General features: G+C 34.7%; 1 protein-coding gene and 1 long non-coding RNA gene across 3 annotated transcripts; one reads left to right on the top strand and one right to left on the bottom strand.

The window, feature by feature from the left end:
* Positions 1–115: 115 nt before the first annotated feature.
* LOC130052298 (uncharacterized) lies at positions 116–5,859 on the top strand. Of its 2 annotated transcripts, XR_008800637.1 has the most exons (3): positions 116–240; positions 1,819–5,372; positions 5,736–5,859. It is a non-coding gene; the product is annotated as an uncharacterized LOC130052298 (long non-coding RNA). The 2 variants fall into 2 exon arrangements; XR_008800636.1 differs by lacking the exon at positions 5,736–5,859 and having other exon boundaries at positions 1,819–5,421.
* A 2,391-nt stretch (positions 5,860–8,250) lies between these two features.
* On the bottom strand, positions 8,251–22,328 carry LOC130052276 (sushi domain-containing protein 2-like). The gene is made up of 17 exons (XM_056156736.1): positions 21,572–22,328; positions 16,094–16,396; positions 15,797–15,934; positions 15,491–15,653; positions 15,143–15,394; positions 14,887–15,023; positions 13,019–13,194; positions 12,064–12,321; positions 11,577–11,842; positions 11,018–11,161; positions 10,444–10,740; positions 10,028–10,153; positions 9,665–9,910; positions 9,366–9,551; positions 9,101–9,242; positions 8,941–8,979; positions 8,251–8,844 (listed from the first exon to the last, which is right to left on the bottom strand). Exons 1-17 carry the CDS (start codon positions 21,803–21,805, stop codon positions 8,757–8,759), a joined length of 3,195 nt encoding a protein of 1,064 aa, XP_056012711.1. The 5' UTR covers positions 21,806–22,328; the 3' UTR covers positions 8,251–8,756.
* Positions 22,329–23,871: the final 1,543 nt, after the last annotated feature.

Below are 23,871 nucleotides of genomic sequence, written 5' to 3'. Positions count from 1 at the left end.
CAGACTCATGATTATATAAATATATATTCAGAGTTTGTAATGATCACAAGCCTATAACGAATTTTCCAGACTATACAATATCAGATTGTTTTCTGAGATCATCGTTAAGCAAGTTGATCTGGCAAACTTTTGGAAGGATCTCTCACACAATTTTCATTCTCTGTTTAGTTTTAATACTCCGATGAAATGGAAGTTATATATTATATGCCCTCTGAGATGTTACATTATCCATGTTGAGAGGTTGGTACAATTCATTCCTTTAATCACCAATTCAATTTTGATATACATTCGTAACTAATCTTCAACACACTCAACGTGTAATTTGTTTAAATATCAAAACACAGCTACAGGTTTAAGTGTATGCTTTGATATAATGACACTCGTAACATGCCCATGTTTTAGAATAACAAATATATATACATAAGATATTCCCTGTTCCATGTATGGAACCAAGAAAACATATAACACATTAAAAGTGAATCCATAGGATGGGAATATCCGAAAATACAGAGAGAGAGAGCCAGTAAAACGTGTAAAGTGAGGACAAATTTCAACCAATGGACAGACGTTGTGAGGACAAGAATTGCACTATGAGGACAAATAAATGTCCTCACAATTACGTCCTCATAAATGTGACCTACAGCATGTGAAAGATGTAGATACAAAATATTAGCTAAGTGAGGACAAGTGGTGTGAGGACATGTCCTTACTAATATTCTCTCTCAAAAACCTTTTTTTCATAATTCAAAAGAGAGTATTAGATAAACTTTTATAGATATCCTTATAGCTATACCTAACATAGTACTTTTTTGCCTTTAGAATAATATATGTGTGTATTCTCTTCTACACATTGTGAGGACGTCCTCATTTAGTAGGTTTGGTCAGCTAGAGAGAGAGAGAGAGAGAGAGAGAGAGAGATACAATGTAACCACCACTGCATTGACATACTCTTGTTAGCATAAAATTCGTCAGTTCTATTAATTCAAAACCCTCATTTATTAGCCCATCTCAGCTCACATGAAATTTTCTGATAGAAAATATGTCCATCGTTATTGGGACTCAGATATCGTTATAAACAATGCACAAAATATCCCCAGCTAGCCAAGCTGCAAGGGGAGATAATTGAGAAATAGTGAAAATAGGATGGGGTGTTTGAAATCCATTTTTCTTCAGAACCACTGAAACAGAAAAGACAATTTTTAAATGATAAGATAATATTTATTTAAAATCGGGTTTGCAAACAAGCATTTTAAGAGCTATTTTCAGACTTCATACATAAAACCCACTTAATAACACAACACATACAAGACAGTACTGTTACAATATCACAGAAGCATATATACACATGCTCAAATTTAAGATAAAGGGAGTACGCTAAATATAGCACTCAACCGCCTACTTGTAATGAGTACTTATTATAAATTAATTGAAAATAAAATAAAGCCTGTTATACCCAATATAAATATTATTATTTGGGACAATGTGTATTTACTTCTGTAGTGATAAACATAATTAGCTACAAGCTTCAATAACCCCCGTACCAACTGCTTAGGTTTAGTATAGGTTGATTAAAAGTTGTACTATTTCTAAAATATTCTGGTAACGAATTCCACAGTTTTGCATATTCATATCTAAAAGACTTCAACCCATGTGTTGTAGAGTTAACTTTTGGTAAAACCACGGTTTTCGTGAATGAAAAATAATATGGTGTTTCTTTAATTTGAATAAAATTCTTATTGCAGGTAGGTGGGACATTGTTAAAAATTCTAAAACATTCTATGATTGATTGATTGAATATTGTTTTACGTCCCTCTCTAGAATATTTCACTCATATGGAGACGTCACCACTGCCGGTGAAGGGCTGCAAAATTTAGGCCTATGCTCGGCGCTTATGGCTATTGAGCAGGGAGGGATCTTTATCGTGTCACACCTGCTGTGACACGGGACCTCGGTTTTTGCGGTCTTATCCGAAGGACCGCCCCATTTAGTCGCCTCTTACGACAAGCAAGAGGGTACTGAGGATCTATTCTAACCCGGATCCCCACGGACCCTAAAACATTCTAAGGCCATTGTTCTGTTGCGTCTGAGTTTAAGACAGGGTATTTTGAATTTTAACGATGATAGCTACGGGTGTTTGTAATCATCGTATATGAAAGGTAAAACCCCTTCCTGCCCCCCCCCCCCCCCATTTTTCTAGTGTCTCTTTTACCACAAAAATACCAGACTAGTAGACAGTAATTGAAATTTGACATCATAAAAGTGATAAATTGTTAGGTTTCCTAATTTTTTCAAACGTACGCCTATTCTTTTAAGAACGCTTAGCTGTTGAGAGGCTTTTTTACAATTAAGATATGGTTACTAAACTCTGAAAATAATGACAACCATTTTTTTAAATCTCAAAATCTCTCAATGACAGGAATATACATCACTGACTAATAAAACATTTATTTTGTACAAAAACAAAAGAAACCTAATAAAACTACGTTAGATAACTGTTTTTAGTGTAAAGAAATATGATATAAGAATTACAATAATTATTTAATCACCAATATTACATAACATTCATCTGCCTGTCTTGAGGTTAAAAAGTGTTTGAAATGATAAAATACTAGTATTAATACTGAAATATATATAGAGCAATTTTCCATTGATTTCAATTTTTTGTGACAAAACGACAGCTTTAATTTTAATTTTGAAACCTGTAGTCTACTTAACATCAAGAAGCTTAACTTAATTTTCTAAATAAATAGTATTGTTGTGTATTTCAAAACAAATGTTATCCTCTTTTGTTTTTCCCTAGACATCTTAATTGCAATTTACCAAGATTTGCTTGCATCTGGTTGTCTGTTAACCACTTTACAAGAATGGAACAATTTAATTCTAGAGTCTTTTTCATTGCGTTAATGGCGTTGCTTGAGTTTGAAAGAGTGTTATCATCGGAGTAGGCGTAAAGGTAACACCCGGAGACACACTTTATAATGTCATTGATATAAATATGAAAATAACAGGACCAAGAATAGAATCTTGTGGAACATCTTTTTACAAGTCTAAAAAAAATCACTACAAACATTTCCCAGTTTCAAACATTGTTTCCGGTTGCTTAGACTGCTTTCCATATGACTACTTAGTAGCTTTTCTCGTAAAACCATATGCATTTAATTTTGCTAAAATATTATCATGCGAAATATATAATTATGGTATGTCAAACGTTACATTATTTGATTTTTCCATTTGTAAAGCGTAATTGTCCATTTGTATGGTATAATTGTCCATTTGTATGGTATAATTGTTCATTTTTATGGTATAATTGTCCATTTGTATGGTATAATTGTTCATTTTTATGGTATAATTGTCCATTTGTATAGTATAATTGTTCAGTTGCATTGTAAAAAAAAAATCATTCACATATATATTGTATTTTTTTTTTCATTTCCGTTGTATAATTTTCATTTGTATTGTATAATACTTCATCTGTATTGCATATTTCCATTTCTATTGTATATTTTCCATTTGTATTGTATAATTGTTCATACATGTTGTATAATTATTTAGTTTATTCAATATTTTAAAAAGAAAATATTTGTATAAGTATAATTGTTTATTGATATTGTATCTGAGAGATTGCTGTGGTTGTTTTTTTTTTTTTTTTACCAGACTTTCTTGTCGGAGATACGGAGACAGTCAATTTTTAAATCGAAGCAGGCTACTGACACACAAGTTGATGGTGCAGGGGTTCCAACAGTCTCGTTTAAAATCAGCATTTCGTAAATTCTATGGTCGTTATAACAATCTAGTTTGCCAATACAACCTATCATTGGGTCAAATGCTGTCTGACGTGTTTCATGCCGATTGTTAGGCCGTTCTTGGCACACTGCTTACTCCTCCTAGGCACCTGATCCCACCTCTGGTATATCCAGTGGTCCGTGTTTGCCCAACTCTGTTTTGTATTGCTTATAGGAGTTATGAAATTGATCACTGTTCGTTATCTTCGTCTTTCGTGAAAAAATTGCGTGAAAGAATCCGGAACAGTTTGAAAACTCAATGTCGACACCCAAGACCGAAACGAAATCGAGCGTTCAGATTTTGGGGCGAGGCTTCTCATAGATTTTGAATAAAACATGTTTTACGTTTGTTCTTATTGACCAATCACATTGAGAGAATGGCATAGCATGGTCATCTTAACTCAATTTTATTGAATCCATGCGATCAATTAGTGAGTGAAATTTGTGTATTCAATCAAGCGAAGTGCCACGCTGTTATTAGAATGATAGTGATATTTGGCATGAAATAAATTAAAACGAGTTAACGAACAAATACTTGATTGATTGTATCTTGCTTAACGTCTGACTCGAGAATTTTTCACTCATATGGAGACGTCACCAAGACCGGTGAAGGGCTTCAAATTTAGGCCTATGCTCAGCGGTTACGGCCATTGACCGGAGGGGGGGGTCTTTATCGTGCCACACCTGCTGTGACACGGAACCTCGGTTTTTGTGGTCTCATCCGAAGGACCGCCCCATTTAGTCGCCTCTTACGACAAGCAAGGGGATACTGAGGATCTATTCTAACCCGGATCCTCACGAACAAATACACGTTGAACAACAAAGACGTAGACACAGGAAAATATAAATGACAAAGAAATTATGTCGCCGGGGGGGGGGGGGGGTATGAGAGAGAAAAACCATAAAACAAATAGGATAAAAGGTATACAGGCGGATCAAGATGATGCAGTAGATAAATAATGATACAACAACACCCGCTACCTAGAAGTATCGGATCCACATAGTGGATACAAGGTCAAATCTAAAACAGATTACATAAAACATCAGTATGACCAACGACAAGAGCAACTGGATAATAGGGACGACCCGTACCTTCCTCAGAACAAGCTACATGTATAAAGTACAAATGAAATTTAAAAACCGGACGAACACAGACTCCAGGACTTACCAGGGGTGGGATAAGGTGCCCATGAGAAGTAAGCATACCCTGTTGACTGGTCACACCCACGTGTGAGCCCTATTTCTTGTTCAGGTAAACGGAGTAATCCGTAGTCAAATCGTTGTGTAAAGAACGGTATATAACAATTGGTACGAAACACGTCAGAGAGCATTTGACCCTATGACAGGTTGTAGTGATAAATTAGATCGTTATAACGGCCATAGAATTTGCGAAGTGCGGACTTTAAACTAGACGTTGAAACCCCTGTAACATCAACTTATTTGTCAGTAGCCTGCCTCGATTGAAAAATTATGCGCAGAACAAGCTCTTGCGTATCAAATCAGTTAAGAGTGCAAGGGATAATGGACTGAATAAATATGGGAAATTGACGATGGAGATGCTGGAGTCATCCCGTTTGTCATAAAGTTGAGGTATTAGTTTACAGTTAACATCTATGTTCAATAAAATTTGAAACAGATATAGAAGAATACTCTGTGGTTTCTTTATTTCGAGTTCAATGGGATATATTGAATCGAAACTGTATACTAGAAAGGATCGTTGTGGATGTGACAAGTTTTTAGTGATATCCGTGAAAGAATCATGAGCCAAAACAGCCAGGAAAGTTCGGTTCCATCTAAACTGACAAACAATCAGGATAAAGATTTTGTTTCTGAACTTTATTTAATTGATGTTCTGTATTTTAGAAATGCCGCATTCGAAGCTGTCATTGATACTGTTTTATTGTTGTTTGTATACTGTTTTGTGTCCTATTAAAGAATGTTTCGCTGATGTAGGGACGTCATCAGCTGGATGTGAAGTTTCACAAATGGCGTTCAAGACCACAATAAGGAGATTTCAACATCTGTGTTTAAGGTCTTGTTCGAAAGACCAGTAACTTTCACTTCCAACTGTCTAATTCCAGGTACTTGGCATATTAGTTACCGTATATTTTTGATTTTATTTGATCATTATAGATACTCGATGGGTTTTTTGAAACAGTCATGAGGGGCAACGATTGGGTTTTTCAAAATGTCATCGACCATCTATGCAAACTTAAAGAAAATTATAACTGTAACTCACGTATATCTACACCTATATATTCGTACGTTGATTCTAAAATTAAATCGTCTGTATGTTTGATCAAGAGAAAGAGAGATTGGTATCAATATATTAATAATTAATTACTATTTTACACAAATCAACAATGAGATTTTGTTTACTGAAATCTAAAAAATTTCAAAAGTGACAAGAGACTGCTATTTTTAGGCACGCTTGACCACGCAAAGAATACCACGCGAAGCGCAAGGCTCGTGTTCGGGTGGTAAGTCCGGTGAATTTTGCGTTCCCGCAGGCTCTAAATACTTTGAGGCCGAAGAATCCTTTGATGAAATGACTGTTACCAAAATAGTTGACTTGTATAAAATTGAAATGTATGATTTGGCTGATTTTTAGCTCGCCGGGACAAATTTCTGGAGAGCTATTGACATGACCTTGGTGTTGGCGTCGACATCACATTTTAAGGGGAAAACTTTAACCTTAGCTATATGTTTTGAACCAAGGGGTAAAGGCTTTTATATTTCTCATATAGGTTTCTCATGACCAAGTCTTTCATTTGGTACGAAGACTTGTGACCTTGACCATAGGCTTTGGTCCACTTTCAAAAACTTTAACCTTGGCTATACCTTTTGAACCAAGGGGGTTAATGCTTTGATATTTCACACATATAAATTCCTCATGACCAGGTATTGCATTTAACATCAAGTCTTTTGACGAAGTGACCTTGAATTTGGACATGATTTTCAAAAATATTTGCTTTATCTTTTTGAAACGAAGAGGAATAAGAGCCATGCTTCCCCGGCACGCTGCGTTGTCTTCTGACAACTGTTGTTCTATATTGGAAGAATTTGATGTGATGATCAAAGAGAATATACAAGAAAGCAAACGTTTTAAACCTCCCGTAGAGCAAGAGAAATAGACAAAATGCACATTAAGTCGTACGAAAGCAAAACCTCTTGTGAAAAACAACCTGTTACGTTCCGGGAATATAAACAAAACACCGAATGGAAATCCCTGAAGCGTTCATTTCTGACTTTGTACAAATTGTGAATGAAACTGAAATGGTTCAATGATTGATGACCATATTTAAAAACATTTCAAATAATTTTACAAAATTCTATCGCATAGTTGTTTGGTTATCCTATGTCCTTATCTATTGACAGGGGGCGGAGTTAGAAACGGGTGTATTGGTTATAAAATAGGCACTATGAGCTAGAACAAAGTGGTGACGTGTAGAACTACAGCTATGGTACAAAGATCAGTCCATCCAGTTTATGTGTTGTGGCTTTACCTCGGTGTAGGTATCGAGATTAAACCCTGGTGTAATACACATGTAATAGACGTTTTCACAACTTTAGGAAGATTTTAAATCCAAAATATTCAATTCTTATCTTTAACACAACCCTAATTTGTCATATGACGTGAATATTCATTTTGAAACTAATCCCCGATTAAAAAGCGAAATGTTACACGAGAGACCAGGAAGACTTATCGCCACGATAGCACGCACATTTTGTGTTTGGCCCAATGCAAAGTTGACATTCTAGTAGATTGTTGGCTTTTAATCTCGCGAGAAACCAATGGACTCCTCCCAGTAGTGCCAAAGGTTACATGAAAAATGAGCACAGTTGTGCACACCACGTTGGTTTGGGTGTGAATGTTTCGGATTTTTACGATATGTAAAATGATAGCAGATTTTGGAGTCACGGATTTACAATGATTACAACACTACCTTAAGACATTTGATAGCTTAATAGAATTCGTTTATGACTTTTAAAATATTGCAGGTAATCTGAATCTAATAAAATTCGTAACAATAAGTAGTATTATTGAAATGCAATACATTTTACATAAAAATGTCAAACATTATGTAATAAATTTTCAGTTAATACATAATCTAAGATTTTACTTCGTTATCTGTAAATCTTCCTTGTAATACACAGTACACAAATCTTACGTAAAGGTCGCGTGCTAAACACCCCACGGGGCCTTGGCAATTCTCCCAGAACAAGGGGGTGGGGATAATTCACATGCAACCCCAGGAGTTTTTTGACACATTATTTTTGAGTGCAGTATATTACACAGCATGGTGAACATGCCTGCCCTTGCGTTTGTTTCCTGGATGGTGATGCATTCAGATCATGATGTAATTCCTTTGAATTACACAAATTAATATGCTTACGAGAATTTTTTTCTAATGTTACGAACGAAAGATAAATCGACTAGTTGTAACAAAAACAGTAAGAAGCTACATTTATCGTAATTTTTGTTTTTATTTATCCATTTCAAAATTTTACTCTGGCATTACATACAAAATGTTATAATAACAAACTTATATTCAGCAAAATATCTTCCAATCTTTATCATTATCAAAATCACACCACAGGCTTTCATAGCACCGCGCACTCTTTCAACTTTCATGCTCTCGCTCATCTTTCTAACATTGCATAAAATGAAGGAAGAAATGAAAATATACAAATGATGATAACACTGACAAAGACATTGACGATGACTGGAATGATAAAAATCACTAAATCAGCCTAAAGATAATAAACACACATCATAATCTAAATCATGTCTGTTAAAATAGTTCTTAAACGTTCTATAACAATCAACAGGAAATATATCTAACAATGAAGCGACTGTTTATAGAACTGAAAGGCGGTAAAATATTGCAATGTTTGAAAGACTGGTTTTTGATAACTGTTGACTAGAGTGATGCACCACAGTAAATATTGTCTTAAAATCATCACAAGCCACTAGAAAAAATAGTCATCCAGTAGATTGGGATCTACGTAGGTAGGACGTGGGATTTTGAATACTCCTCCATTTCCTAAAGTGGATAAACTGTAAAGAAAAGAAAAGAAAGCATGAATTTCTAAGTCAAAATTAACTCGTATCTCGAGTACAGTGACGATTTGATTTTAACCAAAATATACAAACCTTTCTAGAAAAAACGGATTTTGAAAAATAGGCCCATTTCTGAAGAAGAAGAAAACAATAGAGTATTAAAAGATAAAGAAATGGAAAAATCATTGCGAAAATGAAATATGCAAGTTCATACGAAAATTAGATAACTTTAAAAAGCCTAAAATATCCTTACATTTCAAGGTCAGGGTCTGGTTTAGGTTTTCGTCTACATTTCACGAAGGCCAAGATAACAATTGCTATAACAACAAAAGCAATCAATGCACCAGCTCCAGATCCAATATATATAACCAAAGCACTGACCGGGTCGTCCTTGACTGAAAGATACGATGAAAATCAACACCTCTCTTGCATTTAACCGTTCGAGCCTTTAAATTCTCTTTATGATTTCTAAGAAATACCGGTATAAAGATGAGCAGAGTTTTGGAAGAGAAACTTACCGACTTTCCTTACACACATTGGTGTACTCCCTGACCATACTCCATTTTCATTGCACACCATAAAGGACGCACCCTGAATGAGTTGAAATCCCTCGTAGCACCAGAATGTGGTGTTGTCCCCTATGGAATAACCGCTAACTGATCGGTTCCCATTTGTTGGTACCTCCTTAAATGGGCACCTCACGACTGAAATATCAATAAATGGTAAATGAAAATTGTTTTTCCTTGCCTTTAAAAACCAGAGTTGTATATTTGAAAACCAGATTTTGATTAGGAATAAGAAAAAGTTTGTAATGTACCTTCTTGCACGTCAATTTCTATTTCCTTGAACTTTTCGATAAACTTCATGGTCCCTTTAGCAATATTTTCATTTCCAGTCACACTATAGTCATACTGGCATTGTTTATTATCACCACACAACTCTACCACAAAAGTCAAGTTTAACTCTGGATTTCTTATATCGTCCAGAAACACTGGTTCATAATTTACTGTATTCACCCCGGTGTTCGGACGTGTAAACAGCGATTCAGTACTCTGCACCTCCCCTTTAAAATAAAATATATATGCAATTCTCGTGTAATGCAGTTCCAATAATAGACTGATCTTTTTTATTCTTTTGAAAGAAAAAAATAAGGACACTTTTTTTTTGGTTACGAACTTACAAGTCATCCCAAATTTGTAATGTAGGTCTTTCATTGATGCATCAGAAGGTAGAACAGTGTTCTGTCGTGATACGAAATCATCGTTGTCGTCACCATTAAAATTACCAAGCAAACCACGTATTTGGCCTAATACAAGTAAAATGTTCAAATTATGTCAAGGCAACTCAATACATAACCTGCTTTCGTAAGAAGAGCTTGTTAAGGAATAGATCAAACATCTAATAACATGTTTTGTAATATCAAAATCTTAATGCAATTCGTGTGTACTTTGCTTAAATATATATAAATATAAATGTCGAGCGCTATGTTACCGCTCCTACTTTCAAGCACTTAAATGTGAATTTCAAAATCAATACGTATTTTGTAATGTTTTGTAACTACAGGTAAGTATATCATATGTAATCAACTGATGGTACCTTTATATCTTTCGCCACTGATCATGACAAGAACATTAAGGTAATCCTTCGATACATCCAGGGAGACCGATAAATCCTCACTCTCAAAAACTACTAGCACATTGAGTACTGAATCGTCACTCTCACTACGCTCTAGATTAACATCATTGAAGTTTGAGGTAGCTTCTACAAGGTCCACAGTTTCATTGTTTACTAAAATATCTGCCGTTCCTTCAGACGTTTTGTAGATTTCAATTTTGTCAGAAGATTTTGTTTTCATTGCTACTGCAGAAAATACACTAGCATTTTGTAGAATTCCTGAAATGTAAAATACAACAAATTTTGAAACCTTTCAATTTATTATTTTAAAATCTAATATCTATTTTATTTTAAGATATTGCAGAATTTCTTTTCTGCAAAGTGCATTTGCATACTGCAGGAAGGACACGTAATTGCAGTATAGATAGAGTATGCAGTTTGGGGGTAAATGTACCGATAAGAACAAGACATGATCTACAGATTATTTGATCAATATCTGTCTTTATGTCAGAAACTGATAAATTTTTCTTTATTTTTATAAAGCTGCATGACTCACCATTTGTGTCTCTCGTCTGAATGGCACGTACTTGCACAACCATAGAAGAATTGACGTCTTGCAGCAAGACAAAATCCCCGATACCATTAAAAGTGTAATCTTTCCTATCTAACGTTGTCAAATGAGGATCACCAGCCGCTTGTGCTGTTCAATGAAAATAGGCATGTCAAAAGTTTATATCTTGTGTAAGTAAACATAAGATACTGTTTAGAAAAGCAGCTGTGGATGTAGTTCAAAATCTCCAAATAAATAAAACTATATTTTTTGGGTTTTTTTATCATCATTATGCTTTTCAAACATATCCATCGTGATCTATCAATAAATTCTGTTGATTAGAATTTGTATGATTCTGTCAGTAATTGAACCAACAATAAGACACAACAATATTTTAGGAATATAAAAACAATACAATATGGTTTGCTTGTGTATTGATATCATGTGGAATACGTATATAGACATATCTTTTCACTTTAACTGTAGCCATGAAATTCTTGTTGCTTATCTTTTCTCTGCTGAATTAAATTAGACAACTTCATTAAAACATAGAATGATGATTTACCAGGTGTTGGAGGTGTGTACGCTTGGCACGATGTCGGCGGTCGGAGCTCTAAGAAACGTTGGCACATGGAATTATTACAAGAAAAGTGACAACACTGAACAAAAGGCACCAAATGATTTTGGAAATACGAGAAAAAAGGCACAATATCCCCACTCTGTGCATTGATATGAAAGAGAGAACGAGTCCCTCCGCCATGAGGTGCTTCACGTGCATCCAGCAGCTCCCCTTCAGAGTTGTAACAGCAAGTTTCTCCACTTACAGAGAAGCTGCAAGGAAGAATAAGTAGTTGCTACAAAGTTGGCCACACATTCAATTAATTTCAGATTGTTACTTGATAAGACTCTTATAGAAATCTTACGATGAACTAAAGTATGTTCTTAAAATCCCATCAACTACTAGAGGCAATTAATTTCAATATGCATATCCAAAGTTCATCAAGAAGTGGTGCATATTAGTAAAATAACTTTTGAAAGAAACTAGTACTAACCTATGAAGCGTTCTTCGGAAGCACTGTGCAGCACCTTTGTTGTACAAACAATTTGACACTTTCATTTCATTATGTAGGCTGCACAATGGATCTACAAAGTAGCGTCCTGTGTCACGTGACGCCTGCTTTAATGTACACGGACAAGTGGATTCTGTATTACTCGATATCGGAGACTGCTTCTTCATCCAATTTTGGCACATATTTTCTGCATTTGTAGCCGAGAGCCACCTTACTGGGAACACATCAGACCAGATGGAACTATATGAAAGTTGAAGATAACGAACAGTGATTAATCTCATAGCTCCTACATGTAAAAACATATAAACTGTTACTACAGCCAGAACTTCTAATCTATTCAGTTAGTCCTCTTTGACCTGCAGTGCATTTTTACCTTCCTATTTGTGAACTCACTTCATCTTTTTGAGGTGTAATTTCAATTCATTACTAATACTTATATGCGAAAGTAAATATCTGCTTTAGTATACTATACAGTACACTAGAGGTCATGAACAGAAAACAGGATTGTATCATTATTTGTTAATCTATTTCATGAAAAGGTTGAAGATATCGAACAATGATCAATCTCGTTAAAAGAATAGTAATACAAAATCGAGAACAATGCAAACATGGATCCCAGGAAACAACAGAGGTGTGATTAAGTGCCTAGCAGAAGTAAGCACCCCCTGTTGACCGTCGTCAATCTTTAGGGACTTCCGAGCATAATTCAGTGAAATACTTAATCATTCTTGAAATCCCAATGCTTTGCTAAGATATATTGAAAGGTTTACAACTACATATATATAAATTATGATGACCAAGTCTGACATACACCTTCTGCAATTTTACTTATTCTGAGAGCTTTTGCAATGAAGTTTTCATTATGCAAAATCAGACTATTTCTTTACATTCCGTTTGTTTTAAAATGTAGATGGGGAACGAAAATGATAAAATTTACCTAAATCCAGCAGTAATGTTAGACCTAATACGTAACACCAGTGACGTCATATTCTCCAATAAAATCCCGCTTAATGTGAAAGTGTTGAATACAATGTTGGATGTGTTGTGAGGAATGGAGAAGTCAAGAGGTTCACTGCGGACAACAACAAAACGAGGTTTGCTGTCATTTGCATTCTGAAATGGAGAGAAAAACCACAAATTTACTTTCAAAATTATTTCTTGTTTCTCTGAAATTATATTTTTTGTAATACGTGTTGTGAGGAAGAAAACACTAAACAGCATTCCCCGCGTCTTTTGTTCACGTACTATCATTATTTATTGGATGATAAATTTCCGGACAAAGTTGTTTTCTAACGCCTAGTTATCTACTTCAAACAAAATATATCAAATCAATGACAGCGAACCTAATCTACAATATTTATGGAATCAGGTGTGGATAATCTGGCAATAGAGCACAGAAAGAGATTACTGGTACACCTACAAGGAACCAACATGGAACAGTACTTATAATAAAACGAAACATGTCAGCACAAAGTAGTAACCTTCATTTGAAAAAAGATATTTGTATTAAACAATATATGAAATACAAAACGTGTTACACTACTTTATAAATAATTCAATGAATTATATATATTTCATATCTATAAAATTATCTTTTACGTGTATGTTGACGTAAATCGAGATAAAGATGAGGTTTAATAAACGTAAACTTAATATGTATATGAAGTCATCACAGAATGAGTTGTTAATCCGTATTTACGTGATTGCTTTAAGATCTATTTTTTCCACCAGATAATTTACAAAATGCCAGATATCTTGGCAAAGAAAGAAGAAATGGAAGGCAAATAATCCAGATAAAACCCTTTCTGAATCTGTTCAATCGAAACGAGATACAAACAGACCGAATGCAAAGATAAGAAAACTAAACGAATGAATCGAGTCCCACCCATTTTATTTATATAATTGAAATTACAGTTTAATGGTATAGTAAAGCAAGAATATACACGAACTAAATGGAACACAAAACATTCCTAAAAACTCACTTCCTAGTTTTAATCGCAAAGATATCGCACTATAAACATGATAAAGGTGGTTTTTATTTCATTCAAGAAAATATTTCCTTTACAAATTTCTCAATAATGAATATAAAGCAGTGGATTTAATTTCATATGATATACATGGGTTTGTACCAGAGTAATAAAAATATCAATGAATAATGTAGGTTACATACAATGTGGTCTTCACGGTTTGAGCTTTAGTCATAATACTGTGACTAGTAACCATGTACATGTATCATACCTTAAAGATTTTATACACAACTCAATCCGAGATACATTCTCAAACGTTTTTTAACTTTCTTATGGCTACATAATATGGCTCTTTGTTAATACATTTTGGTTTACATTTGGACCCCAAGTTTTGTCTTGTCAAATTTAACCTAAGGTGCGATGTATTGTGTAATGAATTCAGGCAAATATTAAGAAACTTACATGCAGCTTTGATAGCATACATGCAGCTAGGTTTGCATTTGTAGAATTTAAAATTATGTTAACAATATTTGTTTTTTTGTCCGAGAAGAGTATATTTGCCATGGAAAATAAAAATATTTTATTTTCCCACCATAATTCATGCACTTTGATTTTGGGCGTTATTCTCAATTCCAACAATGCAGGTGTAACTTCCTAAATATCTTTCCATACTTCCACTTGATATGTACGTGATGATCTATCTAGTTAGCTATATATATATATATATATATATATATATATATATATATATATATAAAGATATTTTAATTTTCTTTGGTACTAAAGTTGTTTTATGTTTGGAAAAGTATGAAACCATCAATAGATGACTACAGCTAACCTGATAAGCCATTATGTCCAGGAATTGAGAAGGGGACGGAGTGAGAGATGCATTCCAGGACATGGTTACGTTGTGGTTCATGATCCAGGAGTCGGGATTGTGTCGATTGATTTTTGGTGTCAAAGACACTACGTTTTCTGCAAATGGAAAATAAACCATGTTTAGCCAGAACAATTATGAATAATTCAATAGCTGTGAGTTATGTAGGAAAACATTAAGCCTGGGGTAGTTTTGTGTGGTTCTTAAAATGTCGTACCTATTTGAAAAGTAGAGGAGTAATTCCAACCCATTCCATATGGGTTCACCTCTAATGTCACCTGTCCGGTTCTGAAAACACTTGGCATGATACATGCTGCCGATACGTCATTGATAGTTGTGCACTGAAAAGTGTCATTGGTTTCTTTGATCCGGGCAAGGATCGTGAAATCCGAACTAAAACAGGGTCCCGATATACGAATTTCCTCGCCTCCAAACATGGATCCAGATTTTGGAAAAACATCAATTTGTTCTAAAAAATACAAATACACATTCAATTAGCATGAATGTTTCGTAAGGTTATAGTTATTTACGTCATAGCATTTGACATAAACGGGTTTAAACCTACCAGCATGGCTGCATTTAATATCCAAAATGCTGTTTCCGTCAACTTGGAAAACCCATTTTCCTGGAATCCCTACGTTACTAGTCTGTGTTAAATTGATGACCGCGTCTGTTTGGGCTCCTTCGATGGAATAATAATTTTTCCGGTCACCAGCATTAAACCCAGCCTGTAATGAATTAAAAAAGAATCGATCCGTATATTAAACATTACTTCTGGTTATTGTACATTCCCAAATTAAAAATTCTTTAAACAGTTTACTTGAGTACTTTAGTAGACGTGTTATATACTAAAATTCATATGGGGCTTTACCTGAGCAGGACTGCCCCCTAATCCCGTATGAGTATTTCCCAAACTGTTACTTCCGGTAGTCCAATCTATTCTCAAATAGTTGAAAATAACGAAGGATCTTTTCTCATTTTTTACAAGAACAGCTTGGAAAGTGTTGCTCTACAAAGAAAATGCAATACCCAAATTATACTCAATAATGGCATGTATGGTTATACAAATGTATTTTCTTCCATGCATAATTAAATGTCCTCTCGGTTACGTGTGTACTTAAGAGATGAGATACTGGGGTGACAGATTTCCTAATGGGAATCCACTCACTTTACTTTGTCCTGGTCCTGATGCACCATAGAAACCAACTTTGTCCCAAGTTGCAATAAATAGCCAGTTGGCCTGGAAGTTTCTCTGAGAGATGAAGTAGCTCTGAATCTCCCCTGATGCCCTGGTAAGAAGATCCGAGTTGTACTCCTGTCTGTACCAGATTATTCCGTTGTTCCAATCTCTGCTAACGTCTACATCGGCCCAAAACGGTGCTATCAGAGGTGTGTTTTGATTTAGGGGAAAGGACTGGGGTTTATACTCATTCAGCTGCTCATCGAATGTTATAAGCCCATTGTTGTTGACCTATCAAATAGATTCAGATCGTATTTACTAAATACGTCTAAATATGTCATCATAAGTACATTAATATGTGGGGGGGATATAGGTATACACATAAATAAATATTCAGAGGATATATTGCTACCTATCTAGATACTAAAGTGTGTATCAAGGAAACGCGATAAAATCGGTTACATAAATCAGAGCCAAGTGCCCTTGTGGCCCGATATAGTTATCCTTAGGTTCACACGGTATGAGTCCGGAGGCTGCATTCAATTAGCCTCAGGTAAACACATACAGTGGCCCAACGACGGCCACCTAGATCGTTTTATTGACAGTAGCTGGACTCCGCCTGACTATTTCACCATTTGTCGGCGTTTTGCCCATTTCAGTTGTGATCAATCATGGCTGTTGGATGTCAAGTTCAGGGTAACTAATTACTGCTCTGTTGTCGGGTGTCCTAAGATTTAGGTGGAAACCTCATCGCGTTTTCGTTGTCGACTATTGGCAAATGGAAATACAAGAAATGTAGGGATTTTTTAAAATTTATTCTAAGCTTAGTGCCCATTAAGTAAATAGAAAAACTAGGTGGTGCTTGAATATCACGGATATACACTTTTGTGTTGCATTGTGCAATACGAATTTAAGTCAGTTTCCACTTCAATATCATTAATACAGTGATCCTGGGGCTGATAGGGCTTAAACATTTATTTCAATATTTACTTCAATGATTACCTTTCCTAATCTCAATTTTACTTCCATGTTCATGTTAAAAAATGACTCGATGAATTTGTGTAGAGCTACGCTTACATGTACTTTCAGTTTGTTTAGTTATAATCATCTATTGTAATAGATCTTTGAATTTTTCATCGACATTAACTTGAGTAATCTACATTGACCTTCATTATGTTCATAATATAAAATTAAAAGTGTTTAAAATACATTAAGAAAGAACCTTTTAAATGTCACATTCTTATTTTACAAGACATGGGAATGGTGGTTCCAAATTTGAAAAACATATCTTTAAAAATGCGGAATTTCATTCTCCCCTGTTAATGCAACTGGTTACTGAAACCCCTTCGTAAGCCCCCAAAAAGCTTCACCTTTCTGCCATGTAAACAAGGGTGGAGTAAAATAGCCTCGATTTGGGTGTTGAACAGCTTCTCTCAATTTTACAATGGATTCTTATCGGCTTTTCCGCTATCAAGGCCCGAAGTGGGGGTAAGATAAACAGAAATGGTCACAAGGAAGTCGTGTGTGAAGGTTTAGCAAATACTATCAACAGCAACTGTATTTATTTAAAACATTTGTAATGCATGATGCTTGAGGATTACTAGAGAACGTGTATTGCGTAAGCCTCAGAATATCGAATTTCCATGGAACCCTTTACATTTGAAAATAACTGTCATATATATATATATATATATATATATATATATATATATATATATATGTGTGTGTGTGTGTGTGTGTGTGTGTGTGTGTGTGTGTGAATAAAAATCCAAGTAAATATATCGTTTATGTAAAATTATGACGGAAATAAATATTGTGTGCATCTTGATTTTTACATTTACCTATGAACTCAACCATGCACGACAGAAACATAAAAACGTGTTGTAGGAATGTGCGCCACTAAGTGTCTTCGAGCTTAATGTCCTCACAAGGGCACGTTTGCGGGTATTTCGTGAACACATGAATGGCCAGGGCTTTTATTGCGCATATTCAAAGTGACATAAATCTCATAAAGTTACTGAGGACAGCAATAGGTCTTTATACTGCGATGGAATGTGTAGACATGACACGGGGACCCTCCAGCTACGTTTATCATGCTTTTTAGTAAAACTTCTACATACATGTATATTAGAGAAAGCATACCATTTGTGCTTCTCAAATATTACAAAAGATGTACGAAATCTGATCAATGATAACGTCATTGGTGAGCTGACTTTGTTAAATACCCATACCGAATTTATCAAACTTATATGTATTGTGATAAGTTTCCATAATTTTTAATGTTATCATAATACTAAACTAAGTTTCTGACCTATAAATGATGTGTCGGTGACGTCATGTTTACAGATTTTAATTAATGAGATTCTTGTTTCTAGTAAAGAAAATTTGTGTAAGAAATACTAAAAAGGCGGGCAAGATTCATTAATTACAAGATACACTGAAAACCGTGCTGACACAAGACGGCAACCGACAGAAGACCGCGTGTCTCCAGGAGACCTCTGCGGTGATCTATACTACAAGGTCAAAAGGCATTTAACAGTGCAGGCGACAACGTATTGCATATGGTGCTTGAATGCAATAGGCATATAGTAAATTACCAACTACATTAATGAGCACATACAGACATATATATATATATATATATATATATATATATATATAAGTGTTTCCACTTCCTCCTTAATAAACATGTGTACTTTTTTTTTTTTTTTTTTTTTTTTTACCTTTAAACATCTTCGAGACTTACTAAGAAAATCTTTCATTTTATTACCGAATGGGTATTTCAATGTTTGCAGAACATGTTACTCATGTAATTTAATTCTTTCAGCACTTCTGGTTTACTACATACGGAATACTTATGTTTTAATTTGTCTTATACAATTAACATTTTAATATTCCTCTTATCAGACTTGGCTAATAACCTCCCTCCAGAAGGAAATCCACTATTGACTACGAATAAACAGTTATGTAACAGACTTTCTGCTGCTTAATATATATCTCACGGGCTCAAAATATAGAACGCGGAGTCTACCGGTCCAAATTAACAAATTATGTATTGGCTATGCATGGTGGTGTAGAAGGACATACACAAGTTGCAGTGATTGCATATACAGAAATCCCCCCATCTGCTACTCTTGATCATTTACACTCGAGGCTCCCGCCTGCAGTGGGGAAAAAACCACGAGGTTGCAGCCTCTGCTGCGGAATCAATCTAGATCTTGTGATAAAAATCATCCTGCGAATTTTAAAAACTTTAATGTTTAATTATAGTAACAGACTGAAAGCTGAATGCGAAACTGCACCCTGATTTTGATGTTTAATTACATCTTCTGATGTGGAAGATTATACAAGAATTCTGTTCATGTTTGGATAATTAAGATCTAACGAAGAAGCAAAACAACTTACGACATTAAAGAATTGGCATCTCGTTCTAAAACAGAAATTGTTTAGGAACGCCCTTCAGTTATTTGTTACGGGAGTGTTGCACCCGCAAGAACAATAAACTAAACGGAGATAGACATTTAATTGGGTTTGAGAACAAAAAAACATGACGATATATATTATATAGAAGATATATTGTGAAACTGTCTAGTTTTCCTATTAATAGTGTATTAACACTTATTTCATAAGGTAAACACTTATTTCATAGGTAAACACTTGTTTCATAAGGTAGGGTGAAAAACCCGTATCATATCTCTTAAAAATGCATTTTGTACTTTGCTTGTTCGTGTAAGTGATAAGGACTCGACAGATCTTAATAAAACCACTGCATGCCTATACAAATTCTTTTGATATTCTTAGAGTCATATGTCCATATATCTTATTATGATATCAATCAAATTAATTTCTGTTTTAAAGCACAGTAATATTTCATACATCAAATATATACATACTCTTGATGAAGAAAGAAACTAGTTTGTGATATAAATAAATATTTTGTTTTTAGTTTAAGTTTATATATAGGGGGGGGGGGGGAGGGGAGTTCTTTAATTCTCCAGGAGTATGAGATACTCCTGCAGAATTGAAGAAACCAGTGTGTATGCTCTTTTAGGGTTGTGATACTTAATAGTATACTCCTACTTGTGTGGATTTTTCTATACCTATTTATATATAAGAAACTACAATGTAAATCATCTACCTATCTAAATCAATGCCGGATGCCATTAGATACAAGAATTTAATTTGATCAGGGACCGGTCCTTAGTGTTTTTAATTCAAATATGTACCAACAGTAACATGTTGAAATTACAAGGCTAAATCTAATTTTACGTTCAAGAACAGTCTTGGGGCTATTGACTTTTAAATGACCAGAAATGCGTGTAGATGGTTTTATTTGTACCAATAGAATACCCTTGGCTTGTAGCAGTAGGAAACAGGTACACTACGTCTACACACACAAATATTGGTTTTCCACTACTGCTGGTGGAATTGTGTTTATCTTGAAGTAATTTGTGCGTTAGTTTGGGGCTACTCCCTACCCCCACGTGTGGTTTATTGATTCGGATATATCACCGTGTTGGTTCATGTGATATACCGCTCTTTCCGCCATGCCAAAACATCTGTTTTAACTTCAAGTGCCTCCACTCGACTTGTTTTCAATATGTTATTTCAGTAAATTCTGATTATAAAATTAAAAATGTAACTCCTTACGCTAGCGTCCCGGAGCACCGACTGCAACGGCAATTTGTTTATTGTTTTTTGGGGTTGTTTTTTTTGCATCTGATAAATGAAATTTGCATAGAACTAATTTTATAAACTGATTTTGAATTTCCAACTCTAGGATTTATACGAGAGTTTAGATGCAAGTAACAACAAGAAGTAGTATATGATCTATTAAACTGGTCCATCTTATTTGTTTTCCGAATTTTTTAGGATTGTAAATATTAGATTTTTGTGGCATTGTCCACTATGCTACCGAAACAAAGATGTTGTGTAATTCAACAAGTCCAGCAAAAATCAAAAATATTTGCATCTAAACTCTCGTGTAAATCCTAGAGTTGGAAATTCAAAATTAGTTTATAAAACATATGTGTATCGTTGAAAGATTCTACGAGGGGCTGTGGAAATAATCTAATTATAGATAAAAAAAAAAAAAAAAAGTTTAAATACACAAGGGTGTGTGTTGGCACTACAAGATTCGTCGAGCGAACTCCTGAATAAAAGTAAAGAATTCTAGGCTCCATTTGACGTCATTTCATCCCAGAACTTAGTTATTTCTTTAAAGACATTTAGTATTAACGATCAGGAAAGCGGATATCCATCTTTGACAAAGAATCAAATACCAACTGTAAACTGTTTTGATTGAAACCGGTATATAGTGTACATGCAAAACTTAAACTACTAGCATGTGTAAAATTAAGCATTCAAGCATGAAAGCGCTGAGTCAATCGGTGTACCTCATTCATATAATTAGTCCCACCGGAAGTTAAGGCATGTTTAAATGCTTCCAAAAATTCAACTACTTACAAATAGACTAGATTTGTTTTTGCCGAAGAATTTGAAAGAATTCTTCAAACGAATCTTCTGTGAGCCTCCGTCGTCCGTTGCCTGTGTTCTGTTGTCCGAGGTTGATCTCCCAAACGGATAAAGGTCGGGAATGGAAAGACCTCGGGCAAGTGGAAGAAAACCCAAAACACACACGGTTAGAATGACCAATTTTACGACACTTTTCGGATTACATCTCCCAACATGTGAACACATTATACTCCAAAGCCGGCATGGATTCGATGATTGTGCCTGTATCACATCCTGGCATAGAGATGTCAAACCACATTTTTTGCCCAGACCTGGTCAGTAGGCTAGCTTTGTAAGCTCTGATTAAACACAAGTGACGAACTACACTTATGGTTTACAAACAAAAACAATTTCCATTCAAACGTTGACTCTCTATCACAAAGAGCTAGAAACAAAATGAAACACCCGCACCGGCAAAAATCCGTTCGTTTACTACAATCGTCTGCATGTATACAACACACGCGAGCCTAGTCATCCTTTAGCGTTATCGCCAATGTAGGTCAGGCACTTGGCTCACTGAATAATCGCTACGATGGGTGTGGTTCAATTTAAATGCACTGACAGATGGCAAATCACAGTGCAATAACGTCGGCCCCCTCGGCGAAAAATCGACAAATGAATATCGATATTTAAAGGGACTTATATTATGGTAACTATGTAGAGGTGGATGGTAAACTTATGCACGTTATTTGTTATTTTTTTCTGCGCAAATACAGCTTTCACCTTATTAATGGAAAATTGATGATGTATTTGCAATGATTGACAGATCATCGTGTTCACCAAACGTACGCCCTTTGTGCAAATATTTTTTTATGAAGGAAAAACTGTGACGAACATTTTTGCCTTTTTTAATGTCCCATTTAATTGACTTTATCATTAAACAACTGTGACAAGGAACATATGTACAAATTATTCAATTGACTTTTTCACAAATTCATTTTAGATCTCATCGAGTTAATTTATTATGCAATGCTGTTTGAAAATCAACATCATTTCTTTTTTTAAATTTCTGTACATATATATAGATGCAAAGCATTTATGACGCCGGTTTTTCCTTCATAACGATAAAAAGCCATTCATAAATTGTATCAGTCAGCTGAACATGACATTCATTTCGGATCAATCACATTGTTTGTCACTCCCAGGATTCCGTGCATAGAACGACATGTTTGTCTAGAAGTAGTAAGAAAGTCAGACAACATATTTCGTCTAGGTTAATGGCACATGAAAGTTTGAATGTTCGAGTCTCTATCGTACAACATCAAAAAGATAATTATTTGTTCGCTATATGCAAATTGCTGTATTTCGTTTGGGCGTATTTTCTTTTGCAGTCAGTGATTTATTTTGCCCTTCCGTCAAACTTAAGAATGCCTATTTTCCGGAAGAATGCGTTAAGTGAGCGGAAAATATTAAATACATGGTCGTAAGTGAACACGGAGTTTGAAGTAACAACGCGAGCTTGAATTTATTCCATTATTTTGTAATCGCATAGGAATCTAAAACTTTATGATTAGAAAATACACAATCATTTGAATAAATGTTTCGAAAGTTTTTCTTTTTCTTTTACTGTTGTTTGTTAATGTGAAGTTATCTTCGGCATTCTTGTTCAAGATATCTCATGTTATCATCTTCAGACAGAGGTTACACCCAAAATTATACGTCCAACAAACAGAGAGATCAGATCGAAAAGGACAGAATAAAGAGCGTACTAAACCACAGGCATAAAAACGACATTATGTATAGAGATCACACCATTATGTATAGAGATCCACAGCACTTTGAAAGATATCATTTTCTCCGTTGAATACATATAGTGGTTGAAGTGCATAATAAGGGACACTGCATATGTACCATGATGAAATATTAATTATATTTACTAATGATAAAAAAGGGAATGTGTTATCAAAATTCCATTAGAATATCAATGAGTAACGTAAAATTATATAAGAAGCAATACGAAACAGCCACAAAAGCGTATTGTGTAAAGTATCATTCTTAATTAATTTTACATGGCTTTCAAAACAAAAAACAAAAAACAAAAACAATATACAAAATGTATGTAAATTTTTATTTTCTGAATAAAATAGGAATACTGGTACAATCTTCCCATTATAAATCGTCAAGCTCAAATTACCACTGGGGATGAGTGAATTTAAATATTATATAAGAACTTCTAATAATGATAAAAACAAAATTCTCAGAAGAAAGATGACTTCCCTGTCGTGTAACGTAATTGATATGATTTCTGGGTT

The sequence above is a fragment of the Ostrea edulis genome, chromosome 2 (genome assembly GCF_947568905.1).
Source record: "Ostrea edulis chromosome 2, xbOstEdul1.1, whole genome shotgun sequence".
Taxonomy (NCBI): domain Eukaryota; kingdom Metazoa; phylum Mollusca; class Bivalvia; order Ostreida; family Ostreidae; genus Ostrea; species Ostrea edulis.
This window is presented reverse-complemented; position numbering and strand designations above follow the sequence as displayed.